General features: G+C 35.0%; 1 protein-coding gene across 4 annotated transcripts in view; it reads right to left on the reverse strand.

Moving 5' to 3' along the window:
* FAM214A (family with sequence similarity 214 member A) overlaps positions 1 to 15,969 on the reverse strand; it is an 86,199-nt gene that overhangs the window by 7,496 nt on the left and 62,734 nt on the right. For 3 of the 4 annotated variants that reach the window (XR_005381667.1, XM_038580456.1, XM_038580455.1), the window contains 6 exons: positions 15,693 to 15,818; positions 12,719 to 14,549; positions 10,834 to 10,953; positions 8,280 to 8,359; positions 7,479 to 7,587; positions 2,941 to 3,099 (listed from right to left, as the gene is read on the reverse strand). Coding sequence is in view for 3 of the 4 variants with exons in the window: in XM_038580456.1 (XP_038436384.1) it covers positions 2,941 to 3,099; positions 7,479 to 7,587; positions 8,280 to 8,359; positions 10,834 to 10,953; positions 12,719 to 14,549; positions 15,693 to 15,818 (2,425 nt within the window). In the remaining variant the exon portion in view is untranslated. The remainder of the gene's footprint in view (positions 1 to 2,940; positions 3,100 to 7,478; positions 7,588 to 8,279; positions 8,360 to 10,833; positions 10,954 to 12,718; positions 14,550 to 15,692; positions 15,819 to 15,969) is intronic. The other variant, XM_038580454.1, reaches the window with a different exon arrangement.

Below are 15,969 nucleotides of genomic sequence, written 5' to 3' on the forward strand. Positions count from 1 at the left end.
GAAATATTGCAATGTAGCAGTTGGAGAACTTTTTTTACCACTGATATCCAAGCTGGACAAAGAGATTATGTGACTCTGAGCTAATTTTTAAGGAATTATTTAATGAAAAGTCCTGTACCACTTCTACACCACAAGGACAAAATTTTCTGTGCAAAATTTTACTTTTATGAGTCATTTGTATTATTTGTGAAGAGCGGTCCCAAGGTAAAAAGTAGGAATTTGGTGTTTCAGTTCTGCTGGTCTATGATACACTATCTTATCAAAATGTGATCAGTCCTTTGAAAACATACCAAACTACCAAAATATAAATAAGATTCCCTGAAGAAACAAAATTAAGTTTATTAATTTATAGTAGGAAAGATTCGTGGTCTAAGATTTGAATTAGGTCATTTACAAAAGGAACCCATTCTTAATGAATAAACTAATCTAGAAAAATTTAATTACATAATGGAAAGTTTATTGAAGAATATTATAGAAAAGCAAGTCAGGGAATCTTAAAGGACAGATTAAGTCAACTCAATAACCTGATTTATACCCTTTCCAATATCAAAAGCTGTAATCATTTGTGTGTACTTTCTGGAGACAAAGTGACAAAACCTTTTATCTCTTAATCCTATGTTTTTAATTTAATTTAATTTTTTAAAAAAAGATTTTATTTATTTATTCATAATAGACACAGAGAGAGAGGTAGAAACATAGGCAGAGGGAGAAGCAGGCTCCCTGTGGGAAGCCTGATGTGGGACTTGATCCTAGAACTCTGGAATCATGTCCGGAGCCAAAGGCAGACACTCAACTGCTGAGCCAGGCATCCCAATCTTGTTTTTTAGATGTCAATCAAGGTCAAAGATTAATGCTGTTCTGCTTTTTAAAAGTGTAGTTCAGGGGATCCCTGGGTGGCTCAGCGGTTTAGCACCTGCCTTTGGCCCAGGGTGTGATCCTGAAGTCCCGGGATCGAGTCCTACAGCAGGCTCCCTGCATGGAGCTTGCTTCTCCCTCTGCCTGTGTCTCTGCCTCTCCCTCTCTCTCTCTCTCTGTTTCTCATGAATAAATAAAATCTTTAAAAAAAAGTGTAGTTCAAATTCTCTCTTACTTGTAAACTTCACTTAAAGATATTTATTTGAGCTGATTTCCAGCCATTTACTTTTATCTTGTTTCTAAGCCACCCTACTGGTCAATGGAGACTTTATACGTTATGACAGATTACAATATTGTAGACCTTATATCTCCATTCTGTAATTATTAAGTGCCAATAGAATATGCGAAACTGATGAGACTTATTTATGTCCTGGTAAAGCAAAATGGATACCTTTATAGCTCTATTCTAATATCATAAGCATTTTAGCATAATACATTTATTCTGATACTGAACTTAAGTCAATTGTACATTCCATGTTACTAGTTATCCGATATTAGCTGTTATTTTTTCAAAATCATACTGGAAAAGTGAATATAGCTTTCCATGGAAAATGAATTAACAGGTGGCTCAATTATCACAATTGGACAGGTTTGTGAAGGGGTGGATCTGTTTTTGATAATGCTGTACATCTTTAGGACTATGATCTATGATCCATAAGTGTAAATATTACTGGGGAAAGAAAACTTGAGTAAATGAGCAGACAAAACTGTTTTTCTTTTTTTTTTAAACCAAAGTGTGAAACACTAATCAGGCTCTTAAGTAAAATTTTCAGGGGCACCTGGGTAGCTCAGTCAGTTGAGTGTCTGCCTTCGGATCAGCTCATGGTCCTGGGGTCCTGGGATGGAGCCCAGGATTATGGGGCTCCTTGATCAGCGGGGAATCTCCTTCCCTCTCCCTTTCTACCTCCCCCTGCTTGTACTCATTCTCCCTCTCTCTCTGTCTCTCTCTCTCAAATAAATAAATAAAATCTAAAAAAAATTTTTTTCACCCTTAAAATGGAGTAAGGCTAAAATTACTTTTTTGAGCACACTGGGCCAATAATGAATAGGCTATATTTAGTCCCCCAAAATGTATAATTTCCTTTCCTTTGTTGTTTCTCAATTGCATAGAATCCCTTTTCACAACTTTTAGTCCTTGAAAATCAAGAAGGTTGAAGAGAAGGATCTTAGGAGACGAATCAATAGGACCATGTGGTAAGCTAGGAAATTCAAGTAGCAAGGCCAGAACAGTATAGTTCTGAGACTATAGCAATTTGTGCTTCTCAAAGTAAGATCTAACATGAAAACACAGATCTGACTCTGTATTTGATATCATCACTGTAAACTTCTTATAGACTTGTATCATTAGGCTCTTTTTCCTCTCTGTCCTTTGCAAAGGGCTGATACTAAACACACACTAGGATGCAGTATCATTTTTGCAGTTGAAGGCTTATTTTATCTTCAAGCGATCAGAATTTAAAAATGGGAAAGATGAAATCATAAGATCATAAAGTTCAGAACTGCTCTTACTCTCTCCATTAGAACATTAGTATGGAAACAGAAATAGCTAAGATTAGAAAAAAATCGTCTCAAAACAAATAGGAAAAAGGCGGTGAAAGGATCTGACTGAAGATTTAATTCACCAAATCTTTACCTAGATCTTCCTGAGATGAGGATCACGTGTGAAGATGACACTTGGGGACCAGTGAGCACAGTAAGCACTTGAGAATTTGTGTTAACTCTCAGAGATATGAAATTATAGTGTCACTAATCAAAGTTTTATCATGTTTTCAAATCACATAGAAACAAGTAAGTTTTCAGCAGATCCTCAAATGCCAAAGAGGAAATTTGTTGTTAGAGCTACCTGGAAAAGAAGTTATGAGGCAACATATTGATATTTTAGCCTCTACTCAGCCTTCAGTTTTGTTAGGAAATGCTTAATGTTTTCAAGCATTGCCAGAAAGCAGTCTTAAATCTCTTTGAATTTAAAGACATCTGTCATTAAATTGGTTGATTTTAGCCAACAAAGATTTTTAAAATACTTGCCATATAAGGAGAGGGAGCATTATCATCTGAAACACTGTAGAATGACACTTCGACTGGAAGAGTCAAATGTGTGGGGCAGAAAACACCACTTGCCCCTACCTCAGCAGTAAAACCATCAACAATGCCAAGAGGATCTAACCGATAGTTTAAGACAGATTCCTGGAAGACAAAATAATTTTTAAGAAATAAATTTTAGAAGTTGACACATATTCATTTTTTTTTTCATTTAAAGAAATACATTATTATCTTTTCTGGCACTAGAAAATGGTAGCTACTCAAACAATCCAACAATACATTAAAAAAAAATCAGGGGCAGCCCCGGTGGCGGTGGCGCAGCAGCCTGCAGCCTGGGGCGTGATCCTGGGGACCCTGGATGAGTTCCACGTCGGGCTCTCTGGGTGGAGCCTGCTTCTCCCTCTGCCTGTGTCTCGGCCTCTCATTCTCTCTCTGTGTCTCTATGAGTAGATAAATAAAATCTTTAAAAAATTTTTAAAAATAAAAAATAAAATAAAAAAATAAAAATAAATAAATCATTCACCACAATCAAGTGGGATTTATTTCAGGGATGCAAGAGTGGGGTTCAATGTTTGCAAATCAATTAATGTGATATATAACTTCAATAAGAGAAAGGATAAAAACCATATGATCATTTCAATAGATACAGAAAAACCATTTGATAAAGTATAACACCCATTCATGATAAAAGCCCTCGACAAAGTAGGCTTAGAGGGAACACACCTCAACATAATAAAGGTTATCTATGAAAACCCCACAGTGAACACCATGCTTAATGGGGAAAAACTGAGAACTTTTCTCCCCAAGGTCAGGAGCAAGACAAGGATATCCACTCTCACCTCTTTTGTTCAACATAGTACTGGAAGTCCTAGCCACAGCAATTAGACAACCAAAAGCATCCAAACTAGTAAGAAAGAAGTAAAACCCTATTTGCAGATGACATGATACTATATATAGAAAACCCTAAAGACTGCATAAAAAAAACTACTAGAACTGATAAATGAATTCAGTGAAGTCTCAGCACACAAAATCAGTGTGCAGAAATCCGTTGCATTTCTATACACTAATAATGAAGCAGGAGAAAGAGAAATTAAGAAAACAATCCCATCTACAACTGCACCAAAAATAGTAAGATACCTAGGAATAAGCCTAACCAAAGAGGTAAAAAAGACCATACCCTAAAAACTATAAAATACTGATGAAATTGAGGAGGACACAAAGAAATAAACGGAAAGACTTCCACGCTCATGGAATAGAAGAACAAATATTGTTAAAATGTCTGTACTAGGGGATCCCTTGGTGGCTCAGCGGTTTAGCGCCTGCCTTCGGCCCAGAGCGTGATCCTAGAGTCTAGGGATGGAGTCCCACATCGGGCTCCCTGCATGAAGCCTGCTTCTCCCTCTGCCTGTGTTTCTGCCTCTCTCTCTCTCTCTCTCTCTCTCTCTGTCTCTCATGAATAAATAAAATCTTAAAAAAAAAAGTCTGTACTAGCCAAAGCAATCTACATATTTAATGCAAATCAAAACACTAACAGCATTTTTCACCAGAACTAGAAAAACAAAAAAACAAAAACAAAAACAAACAAAAAAAAACACCTAAAATTTATATGGAACCCAAAAAGACACCAAATAACCAAAGCAATATTGAAACAGGAAAGCAAAGCTGGAGACATCACAATTCTAGACTTCAAGTTATATTACAATGCTGTAGTAATCAAAACAATATGGTACTGGCAAAAAACAGATATAATACATCAACAGAACAGAATAGAAAAACCAGAAATCCACAACTATATGGTCAATTAATCTTCAACAAAGTAGGAAAGAATATCCAATGGGGAAAAGTTTCTTCAACAAATGGTGCTGGGAAAACTAGACAGCCACATGCAAAAGAATGAAACTGGATCACTTTCTTACACCATAAACAAAAATAAATTCAGGGGCACCTAGGTGGCTCAGTGGTTGAGCATCTACCTTTGGCTCAGGTTGTGATCCCCAGGTCCTCGGATTGAGTCCCACATCAGGCACCCCACAGTGAGCCTGCTTCTTTCCCTCTGCCTATGTCTCTGCCTTTCTTTCTGTATCTCTCATGAATAAATAAATAAAATCTTTATTAGAGAAAATAGATTTAAAAAGTAGATTAAAGACCTAAATGTGAGGTCTGAAGCCATAAAAATTCTAGAAGAGAGCACAGGCAGTAATGTCTCTGACATCAGCCATAATAACATTTTTCTACATATGTTGCCTGAGGCACGGGAAATAAAAGCAAAAATGAACTATTGGGACTACATCAAAATAAAAAGCCTCTGCACAGCAAAGAAAACAATCAACAAAACTAAAAGGCAACCTACTGAATGAGAGAAGATATACGCAAATGACATATGTGATAAAGGGTTAGTATCCAAAAAAATGTAAAGAACTTACACAATCCAACACCCAAAAACTGAATAATCCAACTTAAAAATGGGCAGAAGACATGAACAGACATTTCTTCAAAGAAAACATATAGATGGCCAACAGACAAATGAAAAAATGCTCAACATCATACATCATCAGGGAAATGCAAATTCAAATTACAATGAGAGATCACCTCAGACCTGTCGTAAGAGCTAAAATCAAAAACATAAGAAACAACAAGTGTTGACAAAAACGTGGAGAAAAAGGAACCCTTGTGCACTGTTGGTGAGAACACAAACTGGTGAAGCCACTAGAGAAAACAGTATGGACGTTCTTTACAAAGTTAAAAATAGAATTACCCTATGATCCAGTAATCAAACTACTGGGTATTTACACAAAAAATACAAAAACATTAATTCAAAGGAATACATGCAGCATTTATAACAGCATTATTTACAATAGCCAAATTATGGAAAGAGCCCAAGTGTCCATCAATAGATCAATGGATAAAGATGTTGGGTGTGAGGAATGCTGGGTGGCTCAGCCTGGTTAAGTGCCTGCCTTTGGCTCAGGTCATGATCAGGGGGTCCTGGGATTGAGCCCTGAGTGGGGCTCTTTGCTCCCATTAAAAATTGTATTACCACTTTGTAAAACAGTTTGGCAGTTTCTTAAAAAGTTAAACATAGGGCAGCCCTGGTGGCTCAGCAATTTGGAACCACCTTTGTCCTGGGGTGTGATCTTGGAGACCCGGGATGGAGTCCCGCATCGGGCTCCCTGCATGGAGCCTGCTTCTCCCTCTGCCTATGTCCCTGCCTCTCTCTCTCTCAATCTCTCTCTCTCTGTGTCTCTCATGAATGAATAAATAAAATCTTAAAAAAAAAAAAAAAGTTAAACATATACCTATCATATTACCCAGACATTCCATTCTGGGTAGTTACCCAAGCAAAATGAAAACTTATGTCCACACAAAAATGCATATATGAATATTCACAGCAGGTGTTTTTGTTTGTTTTATTTTTTTTAGAGAGTACACAAATGACGGAGGGGAGAGGGAATAGAAAAGAATCTTAAGCGGGTTCCACGAGGCTCAATCTCATGACCCTGAGATCATGATCTGAGCTGAAATCAAGAATCAAATGCTTAACCAACTGAACTACCCAGGCACCCCTTACAACAGCTTCATTTGTAATAGACCAAAACTGGAAACAACCCAAAGGTCCAAAATCAGGTGAATGAATAAACAAATTGTGGCATATCCATATGGCGACAATAAAAAGAAATAAACTCTTGATACACAGGACAGCTATAAATTAAAAAGGACCTATAAGTTGGACAGTCTCAGAACTTCTCTGTACCTTTTTCCACTGAAGTCGAATGAAAATGTATGTATAACTGTACAAATGTACAAATACATTCCAGTGTACTAATCTTGTAACCATCTTCCCTTTCCTAAGGTTTTTACATGTCAGATGTTCTTTTTTCCCTTCACAAATTTTCTTATAATACAAAGGTTGCAGAACATCTGACACTCAGTGGCCTTATGCAATTTTAAAATACTGTCAGAGAATAGAGAGAGTTCAACATCTCTGAAGTGATATCTTGATCCCAAGTAGGACTATTCTTATTAAATAAAATGGCACATTACTGGAGACCTTTACCCATTCAATTTTTTAAAAATAGTCTTATTTTAGAATAGATTTAGATTTGAAACAAAGTTACAAATATAGTTTAAAGAACTATTTGATTTTGAATATCAACCTTCTTGATCATGAAGGGGGTGTTATCAGCCCACTATTCTCATTCCTGGGTATCAGAGTCAGTACTACCATGTAAGGTGTGGTTAACTCCCTCCTTTAGCCAGAGTAATGGACACCTGACTCCACTTTACGTAAGTCCTCTATCTTCCTCACAAGGTACCCAATTTGAGGATGTCACTGCCAACAATTCTAACTTTACTTCTTACAAAAAGTAAAGGCAAAAGGAAATGAAAAGGAAAGAAGGTGATTTCAAAGCTTTGAAAAATACAATCCATTTATTTACTTCCTTTTCACAAACAAATGACATAAATAACACCCTGGATCTAGGATAAGAAATGTCAACTCTTTAAATAATTCTTAAAAACATTACCTCAAAATTTCCTAAGAGACTAAGACTTGTAATAGGTGGAGCACTAGAACTCAGAAATGGTTTTTCATGAATATCTGGATCATCTTCAATGTTTAAACATGGTCGAGGACTATTAAAAAGAAAATTAACAAACGAACATATTAAACACAACATTTTCTAATTTACCTTTTGTACAAAATTAAATTAGGAGAATTTGATCAATTTCAAATTTACTTAAACTACATGATAAAAAATTAATCCTACCAAATTTTAAGATAGGAAATATCTAGTTTAAAATCCTGATTTGATTTTGTAGTCTGTGTTATAATATTTGACAAAAAATATAAGTAAAACTCTGGAAGGTTCCAGGATTGAATGTATAATTTATCATATAGTGGCATTTACTAGAAATATAATGCAGCCTTCTTTCAGTCTTCATTTTCAGTGAAAAATGAGAATACAAAGGCAAAATTATGTGACTAAAGAAAATAATGAAGGTATTTACTTGTCAACATGGAACACATTTCTAAGGCTTTTTTGCAAAGAAGCATAAGGCAAAGGAGAAGGTGACTGACCAGAAATACTCAAGCCCACTAAGTGTTAAAACCAAAGTGTTTATTATGATGACCAATATAGCTACTCATTGTCTTACTTTCTCCCTTCTTCACCCTTAATAACTGTGTATGAAATAATATTGAAAATGACAACTAGAAAATAATATTCCTGTTAAAATTGTGATTTTTGTAGAAAATATTTATTCCCCAAGACTAGAAATTAGTGTAGTATCATTTCACATACACAAACGAGTTTTAGAATAAATACCTTCTAGACGATAAGCTTTTCAGATGCAGTAATGAAGAATCCAAATCAAAGCAACCTGATTGTGTCTTTCTTTGAGGAACCTAAGATCAAAATATTCATTTGTGATATTTAAAAACACTGTAATTTTTTTCTTGAATTGATAGAACACTTTTCAAAAGAAAGCTAAGCATATCTGACAAATAATAAAACTTCTCCCAAAACACCTTACTTACAATCATGCTCTGTATTACAAATTGTTCTTATGTTCTCATTTTATTAACTGGTAGGAGAAAACAGATAATTAATAAAAGCACTTTTACCAGGTTTTGACTTTTTAAGAAGCAGAATTTGTTTTTCTCTAAAACCAAATCTTACATGGGATCCTAATATATAAAAAAAGACTTTTATTTTTTACTTTATTATATACAGTTGACCCTTGAACAACACAAGGATTATGAGACACTGACCCTCTGCCCAGGGCAGTTGAAAATTAACATATAAGTTTTGGCTCCCCAAAAACTTTACTAATAGCCTACAGTTGACTGGAAGCCTTACCAGTAACATAAATAGCTGATTAACACACATTTTGTATATTGTTATATACTGTATTATATTCTTAAAGCTAAAGAACATGTTATTAAGAAAATTAGAAGAGAAAATACGTTTACAGAAACAAAACAAAACCCACATATATAAGTGGACCCGTCCAGTTCAAATCTGTGTTGTTCAAGGGTCTACTACACTTCTGTATTTTGTTGGGGGGAATAAAAGATTGATAGCTTTAAAATAAAAAGAAAGAATAATTAAATAGTGACGGGAGCCTGGAGTCCTGCCCAGCTCTACCACCACCCCACTGTACATTTCCAAGAACCCTGGAGTTTCACAGAGAATAGGTCTGAAAAATACTACCCTGGATGTTCAACCACCACTGTATACCATATTACATTTAAGACACCAATCACACCACCGTCTAGCTAAAAATATCCTAAAAAATGAAAGATCCAGATATCAAAGGTAAAAACACATGCAACATGCAAATTAGAAAGACTTGTTTTCTAGAATATCATATATGTATCCATGCTATTTTTTGTAGTCAGAGCTCAATGTGAAGTTTTCTATCTAAACTCTCATGTCTTCGCCTGGGTGGCTCAGCGGTTGAATGTCTGCCTTGGCTCAGGGTGTGATCCCGGTCCCGGGATCAAGTGCCACATCGGGCTCTCTGCCAGAAGCCTACCTCTCCTTCTGTCTATGTCTCTGCCTCTCTTTCTGTGTCTCTCATGAATAAATAAATAAAATCTTAGGGAAAAAAACTCTCATGTCTTCAGTTCTGAAAAGTTCTTTACCTTAATTTCTTCTGACACTGCATTTTCCTTCTTCCATCTACTTTTTTGGAATTTGTACTAGACTTACACTAAACATCTCATTTTATCTTCCGTGGCTCTTTTACCTTTTACCATCTCTTTTCCCTTCTGTACTTCCATTCTAAGTGCTTTCTTAATATGTCTCCCATTCACTCAATTGCTCTTCAGCTGATTCTAGGCCACTGTTAATCCATCTGTATTTGTATGCACACGTGTGTATATACAGCAATTAAAATGTTTTTTCATATTTAGAATTTTGATTTAGTTGTTTTAGGTAGGTCAAATGTTTGGCATTATTTTAAATTGTTTAGAATTTAGCTTCTCTAAAATAAATTATAAATTAAAGTTATAAATTTAAATTCTAGATTTCTTATTCAATAATTATTTTTTAATATAGGCCAGATATTGTATGCTTTGAGTTTACTTAAAAAATACAGATAAAACAGCAAAAATTATCTTATGTTTGTAGCAAAATATACGTGTTTTTACTTCTGCTTTGATACTGATCACTTGCCTCAGGTTTAACTGAAACGGCAGGTAGAACAACTACTGACGGCTTACTATGTGTTAGAAATGATACTACTCATCCTCACAACACTAAAGGAGACATTTTCACCCCTTTTTTAATGATGAAGAGACTGAGGCTCAGATTATATTACTCAAATAAGGTCACAAATGTCACACAGGTAGAGTGAAGTCTTTGTGACTCGAAAGCAACACTCTTTTTTTTTTTTTTTTTCCAAAGCAACACTCTTAACCTTCACACTCTGACCTACAAATCTATTTGTAAATGTAGAGTGGGGAAATTTATATGTCTTAAAATAAGATGTTGCATGAGTTCCACATCAAAGACAACCACAAATTTGATTGTCAAATGATCCAGCTGTTGATGTCAACTAGCTTCAGTGTAAAGATAAAAATCTACTTACAAACCCGTTTGACACTAAATATTTCCTTTATATGTAATAATAATTAAAATATTAGACAAAAGACTTTCAGAGAAATTTTATAATCCTAATATTTTTATTCATAATTTTAGCCTTTGCCCATGTTAACACATAGTTATTAAATACATCAAAAAATAAAATGTTTTCTAACTGGAAATTTCTGTTAAAGGTATTTAAATTTTTTCAAACACAATTTGGATAAAATGATCTGTAAACATTTTAGATGTTTCCAATGTTAAATATGGAATAAGAGGAAAAAAACCTTACAGGACTTGAAAGAAGAGGCAATCCAGTTCGAGGATGAAAGGCTCTCGTTGAGATTCCATCTAAGGAATGAAAATTATGTTTCCGCCAGACACTTGAATGTTTCAGTGGTATAGTCTTCTGCTAGGAAAATAATTAGATTTTAATGTTAATATTTAAGTAATTTTTGGTTTTAGTCTTATTCTAATACGTAGTGAGGTATTACATCCTTGGTGGTGAAGATTTAATCAGAAAACAATTTCTAAATTTTTTCTAGGATACTGAATAAATTCAAATATTCTAAAGAAAGTATGTCCAAATATAATTGCCTTATCAATATATGGTCATATTTATAAATACTGAATCTAATATCTGGTAAGCTAACATTTGATATTTTTAATTTGTTAACTAAACAACTACTCACAGGTAGAAAAAATAGAATATTCTAAAATATAAAACTATGTTGATATTAAGAGCCATTCTCAGAGCATATAATTTGGTGGAGCATAACAGAGAAATATAGTAAATGCAAACTTAAAAATATATCTAACGCAGCTGCAGTACCATGTTTTTGAAGTGATACTGGAAACAAGCTAGTCCTTAACAATTAGGCAAGTTTAAGCGCAAAAACCAGAAATTCATGAAAATCCTGGGACGCCTGGGTGGCTCAGTGGTTGAGTGTCTACCTTCAGCTTAGAGCATGATTCCAGAGTCCCAGGATCAAGTCCCACATCAGACTCCCTGCATGGAGCCTGCTTCTCCCTCTCCCTATATCTCTGCCTCTCTCTGTGTTTCTCATGAATAAATAAATAAAATCTTAAAAAAAAAAAAAAGAAAGAAATTCATAAAAATCCAGAAAGACTTATCTACCATTTACTAGCTTTGTGACCTTGGGCAAGATACTTAACTTCTCCAAGCTAAGGGTCCTCTTTTTTAAATTGGAGTTAGTAATAACACCTAACCTCATAGTTTAGTGGAAGGATTAAGTATGCCAACATGTGTAAAATATTCAGAAAAGGGCTTGGGTACTTAGTAAATTTAAGCATAACAATAATTTTCTAAAGTTAAAAATAGTTTGGTAGAAAGGTAAATCAAATGGAAATGACTGAAGTATCTTATTTACATAGTGCATCGAAGGTTTACAAAACTTTTTATTTATTTTTTATTTATTTTTAAAGATTTTATTTATTTATTCATGAGAAACACAGAGAGAGAAACAGAGACACAGGCAGAGGGAGAAGCAGGCTCCATGCAGGGAGCCCGATGCGGGACCCAATCCCGGAACTCCTGGGATCACGCCCTGAGCCAAAGGCCGACACTCAACTGCTGAGCCACCCAGGGGTCCCTACAAAATATTTAAAATTTGTTATTTGACTGTCACAACTGAGATAGGCACAAGAGATTTATCATTCTTATTTTAAAGCTGAGGAAACTGAAGTTTTTAAAAGTTACATGACTTAGTCAGTGTGACTTAGGGACCAAATTGTGAAGTCAGGACTGGAACCCAACTATTCTGACCAACAGCCTAGTGATTTCACCATAGACATTCCTAAAATCCTTAGCTGAGCAGTGGCATAGCACAATGGGGACACTGTTTTAGGCCAGAGCTGCTAACAAACAATACATTAAGTTAATATGAATTTCATTTCTGACGCCTATTTACTCTCCAGCAATTGTTCAGAATATTGAAACAACCAAAAATGGCAACAGGAAGAATTTACCTAACATTTGCTATTAAGATGGTTATTTTCAAAGGATGTTACTACTACTTTTATTGCAGGTTTATTTTAATAGACTGTGTGTATTATAATTAGTGGGCACCTTGGGCCTTCATAACTAAATTTCCTGTAAAACAAAATTCAAACTATAATAAATGAGAATTATATTTGAAATATTAGATGTTACCTACCAGTGCCTCTGTACTTTTTAATCGTTCACATGTAGACAAACAGTTTTTTATATTCTTTCTCTGAGAACAGTTTTGAAATTTTTCATCAATTGTCTCTTCTTTCTTATCCTGTTCATTTTTTAATTGGTCTGGCTTTTTGCATTTGAAAACTTCATTATTACTGAGATAATTTTCTATACTATTAAGTTGATTATTTTGCTCACATGTTTTGGGCCTTTTAAAGTCTTTATTTGAGCACTTGTTTTCATGTTTGTTCAAATATCCAGACATTTCCAACATAGCAGTTTTTATTTTTGAGTCATTTTTCTTAGAATCCTCAAATTGATCATTGTTAAAAGATTCTGGATTACAATTTTCATTTTTTATTTTTTCTTTATATTTATTTGTACAAATTTGTTTTTCAATATTGTTGCAATTTGAATACTGTTTATCAGTTTCATTGCTAATTTCTTGCTCCTTAAATTGACACTCAGAAAGTGTATTTTCCAATCTGACTGTCAAATCTAAGTTATTTTTTTTGCAGTGAGGCATATTTGAGGGAGTCAATATACCAGCGGTTTTGTTCTGTCTCTCTTGAAATGTATTTTGGATGATTTCACTAGGATTGTCCTGATACAGATTTCTTATTTGAGGTTTCAAAGAGGACTTGACTTTACTATCGCATTTAAAAGAACTCAATGATTTTTTGGGTATTAAGTTTGTCCCTTCACTGCTATCTTCCAAAAAGGAAAATTTTGTATTAGAAATGGAAATGGAAGTGTCATCCTTGTTTTTCTTCAACAAATTTTTATCTTCATACAAACTCCTAAACACCTTAGAAGGAACCGAACTGGAGTCATGCATGTTGAATGACTGCCGGGACAAATGTGATGCTGTTGGATCAATATGCTCCAAGTGTTGAGCAATCCTTGCGATAACATCTTGCCGCTCTTGGAGTAAGGAGCCTATCAAAGGATTAGTCTCACCAACAGACTGACGAGAATAAAGACCATCAGAAATGCCAGTTGCACTTCGAAGAGTTTCTGTTTTTACTTGAATTTTTCCCTCGCTGGTATCTTCTGAGGAGGAAAGCTCCGGACTACCAAAAGAAATGGAGAAAGGTTCTTTACATTTTCTCACGTTTTCATTTTCTTGTGCAACCCGGAAAAGTTTTGAATTAAGTGAACTAGACTCTTGCATATTAAATGGATGTCCAGGAACATGTGAAGTGCTTGGATCACAATGAATCAAATGCTGAGCAATTCTTGCAATAACTTCTTGTCGATCCTGAATTAAAGAACCTATTAAAGGATTAGTCTCACCAACTGATGGCCAGGAACTCTGGTGGCTAGATACACTGGAATCAATCATTGAAAATGATTTTAATGTTCTCACTGGTGTTTCGTGTGACTTTCTATCTCCTCTACCACTGAAGCCCAGAATATTAGCTTGACATGTTCCATAGTCAGATTTATTGCCAGTGCCTGGATACAGTTTGACATTTTTGACAGCTGCAGTATACTCTGAAGTTGTGCCATTTTTTGCGTTTTCAGGTGCCAGGGCCCAAGATTGTTTGCTACACAGACGCTGTGAACTATTTGTACTACATTGTTCAGCTTCATTAGAATTGCGGTGCTGATGGGCTTTAAGTTCATGTTCTTGAATTCTTTTCTCATAAAGGCCAATATTAGTGTGAATACTACAGGTCAACACTGGGTAATTAGATTGTCTGGGCAAGGACTGCACGCTGACTTTCAAGGCCACATTGTGAGAAACATTAGGAACAGGAAACACATGTTCAATTGGAGTCTGTGAAAAATTCCACTGCAGGTCTACATCAGCAGCACTGATTCTAGAATCATACAGAAAAATAGAGAATCAATGGATTATACAATTCATAACATTATAGTATATTATAAAAAATTTTAGGCAGTCATAGACTGATCTTTGTTTGCATTAATTACTATCAAGGCTTTACTTTCAGCTACTTTACCATGCATGTCATTCTGATAAAACCAAATAAAGTACAATAGTTTAGAACAGAGAGTATCTCTTTTTAAGATTTTATTTATTTATTCATGAGAGACACAGAGAGAGAGAGGCAGAGATATAGGTCGAGGGAGAAGCAGGCTCCCCATGGGAAGCCTGATGCAGCACTTGACCCTGGGACCCCTGGATCGTGATCTGAGCTGAAGACAGATGCTTGACCACTGAGCCACCCAGATGCAATACATTTTGAGAGATGTATTTTTTTAAGAATATTAGCCCACATAAGCATTAAAGCTTAAGAATGTTTTTATTATTATTTAAGATTTTATTTATTTATTCATGAGACACACAGAGAGAGAGAGAGAGGTAGAGACTTATGCAGAGAGAGAAGCAGGGTCCATGCAGGGAGCCCGATGTGGGACTCAATCCCAGGACTCCAGGATCATGCCCTGGGCCAAAGGCAGATGCTCAATGCTGAGCCACCCAGGTGTCCCTAAAGCTTAAGAATATTATGAGTTACTTGTCAAAAGAGAAAAAATGGACTTTGTATTTACTACTAAATAAATAGAGTCAGCTAATTCTTTTATACAAGGTGATTAAGAAATGCTCTTCATCTCATGGCCACCTGCCTACAGAGACAATTAGATAGCTGTTCAGCAGCCTGTAAATTTATAGTTTTCAAGATACAAAAATTAAGTAAGTATACCATTATGGAAACTCAGCAGCCCAGAAAGTTTTCTACTGTGTATACACTGGCAGCATTATATCCACTATTGGTTTTGAAAGCTAAAAAATGTTCTGAAAACTATTCTATGCCAAATTTAACCCAAAAAGCAAAACTCATACTGATTCCCATTTAAATTTCTCTAACTTTTGAGAAAAACTTCAGTAAATTTTATCTACTTACATTTAGGAATGAAGGAAATAAACTACTTAAAAGGTAAAATATTCAGTATCTAACCAACATAATTGAATATGCACTGTTCTTATTTTGCCCTAGACATACCTGTAAAGAATATTTCGTGGAATAGCACCATGAGAAACACTCAGCCAAGCACTTAATTGAGAAAAAAACACAAATGAGCGGACAGCCAATAGAAGAGTCTTTTCTTCAATAAATCGATCACCACTCCTAAGGGAAGTAAAAAGTATCATTTAAATGTCAGCAAGAAAAAAAAAAAAAAAAAAAAAAAAAATGTCAGCAAGTACAAAATGACTGAATTGTAGAAAGATTGAAGCTAAAACATTTAGGATGTGTGCTTTCAAGAGTATAGAAGTGCACT

The sequence above is a fragment of the Canis lupus genome, chromosome 30 (assembly GCF_011100685.1).
Source record: "Canis lupus familiaris isolate Mischka breed German Shepherd chromosome 30, alternate assembly UU_Cfam_GSD_1.0, whole genome shotgun sequence".
Taxonomy (NCBI): domain Eukaryota; kingdom Metazoa; phylum Chordata; class Mammalia; order Carnivora; family Canidae; genus Canis; species Canis lupus.